General features: G+C 35.3%; 1 protein-coding gene across 1 annotated transcript; it reads left to right on the top strand.

The window, feature by feature from the left end:
• The first annotated feature begins 103 nt into the window (after positions 1–103).
• LOC122582374 (NADH dehydrogenase [ubiquinone] 1 alpha subcomplex subunit 9, mitochondrial) lies at positions 104–9,497 on the top strand. The gene is made up of 13 exons (XM_043754758.1): positions 104–319; positions 412–520; positions 1,553–1,617; positions 1,858–1,943; positions 2,045–2,129; positions 2,216–2,286; positions 2,797–2,928; positions 3,126–3,241; positions 3,328–3,451; positions 3,567–3,635; positions 8,228–8,348; positions 8,455–8,657; positions 9,338–9,497. The coding sequence occupies exons 1-12, from the start codon at positions 232–234 to the stop codon at positions 8,592–8,594; spliced, it is 1,206 nt and encodes a 401-aa protein (XP_043610693.1). The 5' UTR covers positions 104–231; the 3' UTR covers positions 8,595–8,657; positions 9,338–9,497.
• Positions 9,498–11,959: the final 2,462 nt, after the last annotated feature.

Consider the following 11,959-nt stretch of genomic DNA (forward strand, 5'->3'; position numbering starts at 1 on the left):
TAGATATACAAGTTATTTAAGCTAATTGACCTTAGCATAAAAGAGTCAAAACGGCCATAGCACTAGTGACTAGTAAGCGAAGACAGGGAGTAAATTAACAATCTAAGCTAACCTTTTTTTAAAACACACACACACAGAGGCGCAAGTTAGAACAAGCCTCGCGAATCTATCTCTATACCCTCCTTTACTGTATCTATATATCTGTATCTATCTGTGAACTCTGAAGTAACGATGCAGACCATTTCGAGGCGATCCTTATCCCTCTCTCAGTCATCAATTTACTCTCTCAGATCATCAATTTCCCCTATTTCCGATCACTGTAACTTCATTTCTAGGGTTTTCATAATTTTTTTTTTACACATATCTCTCTCTCTCTATATCATTAACCAAATTGATGTTCTAATAATGCAGATTACGGCGGCAGTGGCGGTTACGATGACCGGCGTTACGCTTCAACTCTTACGACGAAAGGCGTTGGTCATTTGGTCCGTAAGGGCACTGGTGGACGATCATCTGTTAGGTATATATATTATATATATATATTCATTCATTTATCCTGTTTATAAATTATTAAAATTTGTTTGTTACAGTTAGTTGATATTGCTAGCTATATAAAAAAAAGTGCGTAATACTGTAAATTACCCGTAGTTGCGATAGATTTTGCAAAGACTTTGAAATGCCTGTGTTTAGAGTAAGTTGCAGTTAGCATGCTATAGTTTTTGATTGATTGATTATATCGTTTAAGTTGAAACAGTTCGTTTAAGCGGTCAAACTTTTGAACATTTTTATTTTGGGAGATGAAAACTTGTGTTTTTTTTTTATCAATATTTTTTTCTGTGTTTTTACGGTTGCATATGTAGAATAGATTAGAAAACACAGATAATGCACATTTTTCATGGTGATTTGCCGGAGTTAGCCAGACATGATTTAATCTACCTCTAAAACATCTGTTTAACTGGCATATTTTATGGCCGTTGCTAATTTCGTTGGTTGCTACAAACTTTTTTTATGGTAGTTGATGCATACGTATATATTAGAAGTGCTTTGAGTATTTGAGTGACTGGGACATCCTCTTGTCCTTTTTAAGTTCCACCCCTGGTCCATTTGATATTTAAGTCAAGTTGAGTTTTCTTTCTTTCTGTGGTGGTGCTTTTTCTAGTTTCTTTTCAAGTTATCATCAAGACAAGTTTTGGACGCATTAAATTCCTTTAAGTATAAGAAAGGCTAAAGTTTAGCTGCTTAGCATCTGGAAGAACATGTACTGTCACAGTGATACTAATAGTCCTAATAAATGTCAAATGTAAATTGAAGACCTCTTAGTGAGTTTCCAGGACTAAACATCTTTGCATTTCTGAACTGATAATATTCATTTTCTGATTTGGAAGTGTATATCCATTGTACTTTAGGTCTACGTAGTTGATTCCATTTCTTTTTGTTAGTCTGTTACTTTCTTACGATGAGCGCTTCTAAATGGTGTAACCAGTTATTGATTGTGTAAATCTTCCCTCACAGTGATTGCATTATATGCAATTCATATTTTCTTTATTTGCAGTGGAATAGTTGCTACAGTATTTGGAGCGACTGGTTTCCTTGGGCGTTATTTGGTGCAAGAGCTTGGTTAGTGAAATATTGAACTTCGGTTACTTATCTAGAATTTAATAGAAACACCTGCGTTGATTCATACTTTTATTGTAAATAAGAAAGTATTTCTCCCGATGATGATTTATTATAGTGCCGAATGATCTGTCACTTCATTAAGATCTGATTATTTTTTGTAGACTAAGGGAGAAAATAAAAAATTGAAGTTACCTTATGTTTTCTGATGGATACTAACATTTATATTGTATTTATCTGCAGCTAAGATGGGTTCACAAGTGCTGGTGCCTTTTAGAGGTTCTGAGGATTCACCTCGACATCTCAAACTGATGGGTGATTTGGGGCAGGTAACCTAGGACGTTGTTTGTTATTCAAAGTTTGTTTGTATATGGTTTTGGTGCTAGAATTTGTCATGCTTACACCAAGCATTCCCTTTTAATATAAACAGATTGTTCCCATGAAATATAATCCAAGAGATGAAAACTCAATTAAGGCAGTCATGGCTAAGGCAAATGTTGTAATCAATCTCATAGGTACATGTATAATATCTTCTTCCATTTGGGTTTCTCACTATAGATTTTGGGAAAACTTGTTTGACTTGGTGACCGCCTTTTTCCAGGAAGGGAATATGACACTAGAAATTATAGTTTTGAGGAAGTCAACCATCACATGGCAGAACAACTTGCCAAGGTAAGTCTGCCTTTTTTTCCTCCGGTCATAGTTTTGGTGGTTGGATGTTCAATTTGATGTGAATATGTGATACTGAATTATAAACCGTGATAAATGGGACTTGGAGATAAGGTTTAGATCTGCATCTGCTTTTTCAATTTATAATCAGTTGCTTTAGTGTTTGGCAAAACTTGATTATTTAAGAAATCAAAAGATAATTTCTGAACATTATTTTGAAAAGATAAGAAAGTTGTGATTGGAAGTGAACATCTTTCATATCAGGTTAACTGGTTAAGTAGGTGACTTTCTTTGTTTTGTTGTAGCAAGTATAAAATTGTTTATTTCTAACTGAATATATAAGACCCAATTAATGAGAAGCAAAATTTGTTAATTCTAAGAACGTTCAGAGGTTCAGATCCAAAACACAAATCCAAAAACCCCTTTCTGGTGACGTTGTTCTTGTGTGTTTTGTATATTTCTACTTTCTTGTGTTTATATTGTCCACTAATATAGTATATATGTCATATGTAGCTTTCCAAAGAACATGGTGGAATCATGAGATTTATACAACTTTCTTGCTTAGGAGCCTCTAAATCATCTCCATCCAGAATGCTCCAAGCTAAAGCTGCTGCCGAGGAATCCATCTTACGTGAATTGCCTGAGGTGATTCACATTTTATTTTGTGTAAAAAGTAATGTACTTGTTTAAAGCCATTACGAAATTTTTAGCATAGTTTCTAATATCAAAATTATTAAATAGACTTGTATATATAGTTGTATAGTCTTTTAGCAGAAATATACGAGACACATACTGCATGATGAAATCAAATCACTACAAGATAATATTTTGCTTGTCTTCAGGCCACGATACTGAGACCTGCGGTGATGCTTGGCACAGAAGATCGGATCTTGAATCCATGGGCTCAGTTTGCTAGAAAATATAACTTTCTTCCACTTGTTAACCATGGATCTACCAAGTATGAACTATTGTTTCTCCTACTAGTTTCTTAGTTAAATCTATATGTCTAATCTTCGTAACACATCTGTATATATTTGTTTACAGGATTCAACCTGTGTATGTTGCTGATGTTGCTTCTGCAGTTGTTGCTACTTTGAAAGATGATGGTAGTAGCATGGGAAAACTTTATGAACTTGGTGGACCCGACATATATACACTACGTGAATTGGTGATTCTGCTCTCTTTATTCTTCTAATTTGTTGTTGCCACACATTACTTATCTGTATTCTTGAATCAAGTTTATTATTTGTTGAATTAGAATTGCCTACGCGTCTGTTTCGCAGGCTGAAATTATGTATGAAGTTATTCGAGAATGGCCGCATTATGTTAATGTTCCTTTTCCTATTGCAAAGGTATTTAAATAATACTTTTCACATTTTTATAACAGTTGTCCAAGTAATTGTGAAACAACTAGAGGTGAAATTACAATTCACTCACTTATGCATGGGCCGAGTTGGGTGATGTATCAGCGTTTACAATTAAAAGTGGGTAAAGTTAAAGAAAATTTCAGCTAAAAAAACAGGCCAAATGGATCTCAAGGTTGAAAGTTGTCCAAATTCCAAGTTATATTTGAATACAATGTGAGCCCTTAAGCGTTCCTGTTACATTACCATTTGGACCAAACGGCCTCTATCTCCCACACAGTCACACCCTTTCTAGAAGATGTAAGGTAGTGATATTTGAAAGACATAACAAAATAGGGACCTACTAATCCACATATACCCAGGGACAGACTTAAAACTCCCCACACAACATGACAGTAGCTGATATATGAATATTTCTCCCCTGCCTTCATTCTAAGCCCCATCATTTGCGTATGATGACTCATCAGTCCCCTTCTGTTGACTTTATGTGATGTCATGACATCTTGATGCCTTCTACAGTTACCAACCGGTCACTATTGTTGCTTTGGTGCCTTTCCCGCTCAAATAGGTCACCTTTAGATCTATGCACCACCCAAAAGGAGGATGATACGAACCCATCCCATAATAGGCTCGCATCATGCCATAAGCTAGATATAGAACTCACTCCTAAAAGCTAGCTCAAAGGAGGAGGGGACACCTAGGCTTATAAACCACCAACCAATCCTATGAGAGGATAAATCTTGAACTTCACCCCTCATATTTGTATGATTGATAGAGTGGTTTCAAACACCATTTCATTCCTGACTACGCTGTCAACTAGATAAACGCTTGCCAAACCAATCTTTGATGTTGAGAGAAAAAGGTATGGCCTTCATTATTACGAACTAGCATGGTACCCGCGCAATGCGATGGCGATGATGGTGGTGGTGCCTCTGTTAAATGTTGTAGGTAATTGATGTAAAGGTGTTTGATTTATAGGGGTTAGTAGAGATATTTTATAATGTAAGAGATTGATGGTGTAATTTAATTGAGTATTAAGGGTAGTTTGGTCAGTTCGCGTGTCTCATATTTTCTTAACTTTCAACATGAGACTATAATTTTTATATAGTATTATAGATGATCCCGATTAACTTAAAGTACATATATACCCATATCGCTACAGTTGAACATGTCTTTCCTGTTCATCAAGCCAAATTTGTATTTTTAGTTCACAGAACCTCTTAGATTTATAAGTGGGTATCATGGTCAAACTTCCCCAAGTCCCATCTCGCTTTAAACTCTTACCCAACTCGTTATTCTTAGCAGCCGATAATATTTCTATATTTTAGGAATAGATAATATTTGTTATTTAGAGATAATCTTGTATAATTATGTGTATATCTCTTCCTATTTTGATGGTTGTATACTTCCCCATATATAGGGCCTTTGATTGTGAATAATATACACAGAAAAACATTACAACCTTCTATTGCTTTCATGGTATCAGAGCAATAATCGATCCCTAACCTTCCTTTTTTTTTTTTCTTTCGTTTCATTCCCACCTGATTCGTTCGGTCCTTGTCATCATGACAAAAGATGATGCTGCTGAATCGTCCAACAAACCCGTCCCCCTTCACCCTGCTTACTCTGTGACGAATATTCAATCTAAAATTCGCACTCTGGACGGATCCAAGGTTACATATTCGCAATGGGTTAAGGTTTTTCGCCTTCATGCTGTCGCATACAAGGTCGAAAACCACGTAGACGGTTCAGCCCCTCCAGCCGCCAACTCTCCAGAATACGACCAATGGAAAGAACTAGACGCCTTGGTCTTGCAATGGATCTACAGTACCGTTTCTGACGATAATCTGAAACGCCTTATGGACACTACTGTAGCAAGAGAGGCTTGGCTAAAACTCGAGAAGAAATTCTTGAGTAACAAAAACGCTCGCGTTGCGGCGCTTGAGACAAGGTTTTGTAACCTTACATTGACCGCTTGTTCCTCGGTTGATGATTATTGCCAACAACTCTCTGATTTGGCTAACGAATTGATCGACGTCGATCAACCAGTTTCTGAATCAAGACTCTGGCATGCAACCAATTTGGATCAGTTAGAGCTTTGGCATAAGAGGTGGGAACAGGTGAGAGAGAGGTGGTGTGGTGTATCGAGGATAGGTTGGCACGGGATTTGGACCTTGTTGTCATCGGGTGTTGGTTTAAAGTGGAAGCAGTAGGTTGGGTAGTGGAATGGTAATTCTCAAACAGTCGGTGTGGATTGTGATGAAACTTTTAGTCTGGTGGTCAAACCTGCCACTATTCATACAGTTTTGTCTTTGGCTGTGTCACGGGCTTGGTCTATTCATCAACTTGATGTCAAGAATGCTTTTCTACACAGGGAACTAAATGAGACGGTCTTTATGCATCAACCACCGGGTTTCCATGATAAACGGTTTCCTAATCATGTTTGCCGCCTGAAGAAATCGTTGTATGGTCTAAAACAGGCTCCACGGGCTTGGTACACCCGTTTTGCAAATTTTATCACATCCAAAGGATTTCGCAGTAGCACATGCGACCAGTCTCTATTCGTTTATCATCAGGATGCTTGGAATATTGCTTATTTATTATTATATGTCGATGATATCGTTCTTACAGCTTCTAATGATCGTCTTTTGAGCGACATTATTGGCACACTCTCACGAGAGTTCGCCATGATGGATTTAGGCCGTTTACATCATTTTTTGGGGATAAAAGTTACTCAGCAGAAACACGGCATATTCTTGTCTCAAGCCCAGTATGCTAAAGATATAATAGCCCGCGCGTCTATGTCATCTTGCAAACCATGTGCTACACCTGTTGATCTCTCTTCTAAGCTTAGTGCAACTGATGGTCCATTGTTCTCTGACCCGACCTTGTATCGAAGTCTTGCGGGTGCTTTGCAGTACTTGACTTTCACTCGGCCGGATTTGTCATATGCAATTCAACAGGTTTGCCTCTTTATGCATGAACCTCGAGAGCCTCACTTTGCATTTATGAAGCGCATACTCCGGTATTTACAAGGCACACTTGAATATGGTTTACGCATTGTTAAGTCAGGCTCACATGATTTAGTTGCTTATTCTGATGCGGATTGGGGTGGTTGTCCAGATTCAAGACGTTCTACATCAGGTTATTGTGTATTTCTTGGTAACAATCTTATTTCGTGGTCTGCTAAAAGACAACCTACGGTCTCACGATCTAGTGCGGAAGCCGAGTATCGAGGTATCGCTAATGCAGTTGCTGAAACATCGTGGATTCGAAATTTACTTCTCGAACTTCATACTCCATTGCAGCGTGCATCTATAGTGTTTTGTGACAATGTTTCAGCTGGTTCAACATCAACGAACAAAACACATAGAGATAGATATACACTTCGTTCGAGAGAAGGTTCGTCTTGGACATATCAGAGTTCTTCATGTCCCTTCCGCTTTGCAGTATGCAGATATTTTCACCAAAGGATTATCTCGGGAGCTATTCCAGTCATTTCGATCCAGCTTGAGCGTCTGTCCTCCGCCCGCTCAAACTGAGGGGTGTCTTAGGAGCCGATAATATTTCTATATTTTAGGAATAGATAGTATTTGTTATTTAGAGATAATCTTGTATAATTATGTGTATATCTCTTCCTATTTTGATGGTTGTATTCTTCCCTATATATAGGGCCTTTGATTGTGAATAATATACACAGAAAAACATTACAACCTTCTATTGCTTTCGGTTATGACCTATTACTTCGCTCGCCTGACCCGTTCACTTTGCATTTGAGATTTAGCTGCCCTATATTTGTTATTTAAATGCTTTTCAAAGCCTGGTATCATGTGAATCGTCTGCTATAAAACTCCATAATGCAACTATAAGGTAGCAAATATTTGTTGCCCCATGGATTTATGTTTTACCCTAGCAAAGAAAGTAAGTCAAGTGGTCAACTGCTAACATTGATGGTTATATAGTACGAGAGATAGGGCCCGCGCGTTGCGGCGGTGAGATGGTAGAGGTGATAGGTCAAGTCATAGAGTATGATAGCCAAATGTCTTAGCCGTACGGGCTCCACCCTCGGATTTAAAAATTCGTCGAAAGTATATCGAATGACATCTTTAATGAAAGAGCATGAAATTTTAAGAACACCCATACAATTTTTATAATTTATCGATATACGGTTTTTGAGATAAAAGATTTTAAATGAATTAGAGGAATAAAATGATTTATGGAGGGGAGAGAAAAAAATGAGTGGTTGAGATTTGAGGAGAAGAAAATGAGTGGTTGAGATTTTAGGGTATTATAGGTAGAAATGTTTTAATTAAAAGAAGAGGGGTAATTTAGGTAGTTCAAATCTTTAGTTGAGAATTTAAAAAATGGCAAAATGCTTTATAAGATAGTATAGATATAGATATTCCACTAGTTTTTCCCATTAGTATCACCTTGCGCTAGTTTAACAATGCCTTGTTGTGATGCTTTAATGCCGAGGATAACTGTGGCAAATCTAGACAGTATACTTCAACATCCCTCTCCCAGAAAATATCTAAAAAATTAAATTTGAACATTTATATTTATATCTTCATATCTTTCAGGCAATCTCAACGCCTCGTGATATATTGCTTAATAAAGTTCCATTCCCCTTGCCTTCACCAAGTATTTTCAATTTGGATATGATCAATGCTCTTTCCTCGGATAAACTCGTCTCAGAAGATGGTTAGTAGTTCAAATATAACAACTTACCTTGTAAATTCCATTTAGTTAATTCGTTTATGCTTATACAGCTTTCTGATCATGTAATATAATCTGGCTGTTTTTGCAGCTCTAACATTTAGTGATCTTGGCCTTGTGCCACATAAGGTGAAGGGATATCCTATTGAGTTCCTTATTCAGTATCGCAAGGGTGGGCCCAATTATGGTTCTACAGTCAGTGAAAGAGCGAATCCAGATTCTTATCCTTGAGTTTTTTGGATATACAATTTATTAAGACGTGGTGTATGAGCCATCGGGTAGCTTCTAATAGAGGTATGTCCTATAATCCTACACTTCTATAGTTGCATGGATGTACAGATTTTATGACATGATGATCTTGTGAACTTCCTTGCTTCCATGAAAGTAGCCAAGTTATACCATCACGTGGTCTAGATTAGACATTTGAGTGAACACCCGGTTTAGTTTAAAATTTATTTGTAATGATCAACTAAGAGGAATTCCCGAGCAGCTGTATCATTATTTTACCCAGCTATAATAATTAGTGGAGGTGGCAAAATGTGTGACTGCTTGTCTGGTAACTGTACAAAATCGGTCATTTCTCAATACGGGTCAAGATGGATCAAGTTGGTTTGATCCACCAACGTTTTCTTAATGTTTTAGACTATACACATGATTGGGAGTACAAGTCTATAGCACTAAAAGAACAATCTATATATTTAAGTAATGATTTAGGAGTTAGTAAGCTTTACTCATTGCGAGACTTTTAACTAGTTCAACTCACTTGACCTATTATCTCGTTCTACAGAAGTTTGCAGCTTCTTTTTTATTTTTTTAGTTGATAAATTCATTGAAAATGTCATCTTTACACCATGAAACTGAAATTGATAAATTGTAATGACTTAGGCTAGAAATGGCTGCAAGTCTCATGGTACCGAGAAAATAAACAGCAAAGCATATTTCGTAACTAATCTTTCTGTCGTCTTATAAATCAGGTTTCCAAGTGCATTTTGTTTTCCCGGGGACAATGTTAGGGAGGAATAAAAAGATTTGAATCTTTCTTTGTGAAACCATTGCATTATTTGTATAATTCCGAAACTTTTTGTATCCTCTTGTTAAAATTAAAAAGAAGAAAGCGAATGTTTTGGCTTCTCAGACTCGAGAATAACATACATGTTCTTTGACTTGATCTATTCCCTGAAAGTTCTTTTCTTTTTAGATTCTTCAGTTAGAACATTCAGTGGGTCGGGTTTTGGTCTACACTCTTTTTGCTCATAAGTCGTACCCCTCTGATTCATTTATCCAATAGATTGACTGGTTCAAGTATTTGTGGCGATAATGATGAAATGATCCATCTAGATCAGATTGTTAAACGGATTTATATATTTATAATTTCAATAATGATAAACTTTGTGTAGGTCCAACCCTCAGCCCAGCTCCTTAAAAAGAAAATATAAATATGAACTGGATTTGTATATTGATATGATTGTTAAATGACAATCTTTTTTTTTCACCGCAAGTGTTTTTTTTTCAAACGTTAAGTTGTGTGATGGTCGGTTGACGAATTCACAAGACAGAAGTAGTCATTTTTTATTTGACAGATGTAGGTAATACGGTAATTAATAACAAACATTTAGGGGACCAGTTATTTAAAGGATGTAATCTTAATAATAATAATAATGCCGTTCCAAAAAAATAAATAAAAAAAAAAATCTTAATAATAAATTAATAATAATGAACTATTAAAGGGATGGATTAGCGGGAATATTATGTACTTTTCAAAAAAAAAAAAAACTGGATTATTATGCTTTATATTTTGATACAAACATGACATGTATGTTGACCACTCGAAACGTATGTAAGAATCAAACCAGTTTGAAAACGAACTGTATGCTTTTTTATATGGGGGGCCTTCGATTCATATAAAATATATTTTTCAAACCAGTATATAACTAGTTATAGTACCTGTGCGTTGCCGCGAAATACGTTTTTTACACGAAAAAAGTAAAATCGTAACCATGTAAAAGTTATTTAATGAAAACATGAGAACCTAAAAATTCAGTGACAAGAAATAAAAACGAAAACATTGATGTGGGGCAAATGTAAAAACGCTATGTCTATAAAAAGTCGAATAAAAATAGTCGAAACCAAATGTTTAGAAGTAAAATCGTAACCAGGTGAAAGTTATTTGATGAAAACATGAGAACCCAAAAATTTAGTGTCGAGAAAATAAAAACGAAAACTTTAATGTGGGACAAAAGTTAAAAGATAGAAAATTTGTACGTTTCACGCATAACGTATTTGTACATTCATATAGCTTTTTAGTATATTATAAATGAGAATCCAAACATTTAGTGTCAAGAAAATAAAAATGAAAACTTTGAAAGTAAAATATGGATGAAAATAGTCAAACCAAATGTTTAAAAAGTAAAATCATAAATATGTGAAAGTTATTTGATGAAAACATGAGAACACAAAAAATCAGTGTCAAAGAAAATAAAAACGAAAACTTTGATGCAGTGTAAATTTAAAAACGTTATGTATATAAAAAGACGAATAAAAATATTCAAAACCAAATGGTGAAAGTTAATTGATGAAAATATGAGAACAAAAAAATTTAGTGTCAAGAAAATATAAACGAAAACTTTAATGTGGGGCAAAAGTTAAAAGATAGAAAGTTTAGAAGGTTAAAATGAAAAAAGGGTAAAAATTCTTATGTGCTGTAAGAACTTGTACTTTCTACGCATAACGTTAAAGCTTGTACATTCAACGCATAAAGTATTTAAATGAAAATAATGAAAGACCAAATATTTAGAAGTAAACCCGTAACTGTGTGAAAGTTATTTGATGGAAACATAAGAACCTAAAAGTTTAGTGTCACGAAAATGAAAGCGAAAATTTTGATGTGGGATAAAAGTTTTTAAAAAATAGAAATTTTAGGGTTAAAACGAAATTTTGTTAAAATTTAAGGGGTTAAAACGAAATTTGGTTAAAATTAATATGTGTTTTAAATGTTTGTACATTTCACGCATAAAGTACTTAAAGTACTTGTACATTTGCATAAGTTTTTAGTATATATATAATTATGTTTTAATTTAACATGTCGGCAGGATCATCAAAATTTAGAAAAACATCAAAAATATATCTTTTTTTTAATGAAAATTTTGGAAGATATTGATTTATGGTTTTTTAATTTCATTTTGTAGTTTTGTACACGTTGAATTCTGTTTATTATTATTATTTATTTTATTTTATTTTTTTTAGTTAAGCTTGAACTTTTTGTTGGCAACTACACCATTCTCGATATAAATTTGAGTTGTGACATTGACGGGATATCTGATATTAGGGGTGTAATCGAACCGAGTTGAGCCGACACAGTACCAAGTTCGAGCTCGACTCGATTGTAAAACTCGAAGCTCGAAATTTGACTCGAGCTCGATCGAGCCTTTATTTTCAAGCTCGAGCTCGAGCTCGTCTTACGTGTCGACACTTCTGAGCTCGACTCGGCTCGACTCGATTAATAAATAAATTATGTTTCAAATCAAATTAGTTCTACAAGCTCGACAATTTCAAACACGACTCGATTAAGCTCGACTCGGTAACATAGTAATTATGTT

Source organism: Erigeron canadensis, chromosome 9, assembly GCF_010389155.1.
Source record: "Erigeron canadensis isolate Cc75 chromosome 9, C_canadensis_v1, whole genome shotgun sequence".
NCBI lineage: Eukaryota > Viridiplantae > Streptophyta > Magnoliopsida > Asterales > Asteraceae > Erigeron > Erigeron canadensis.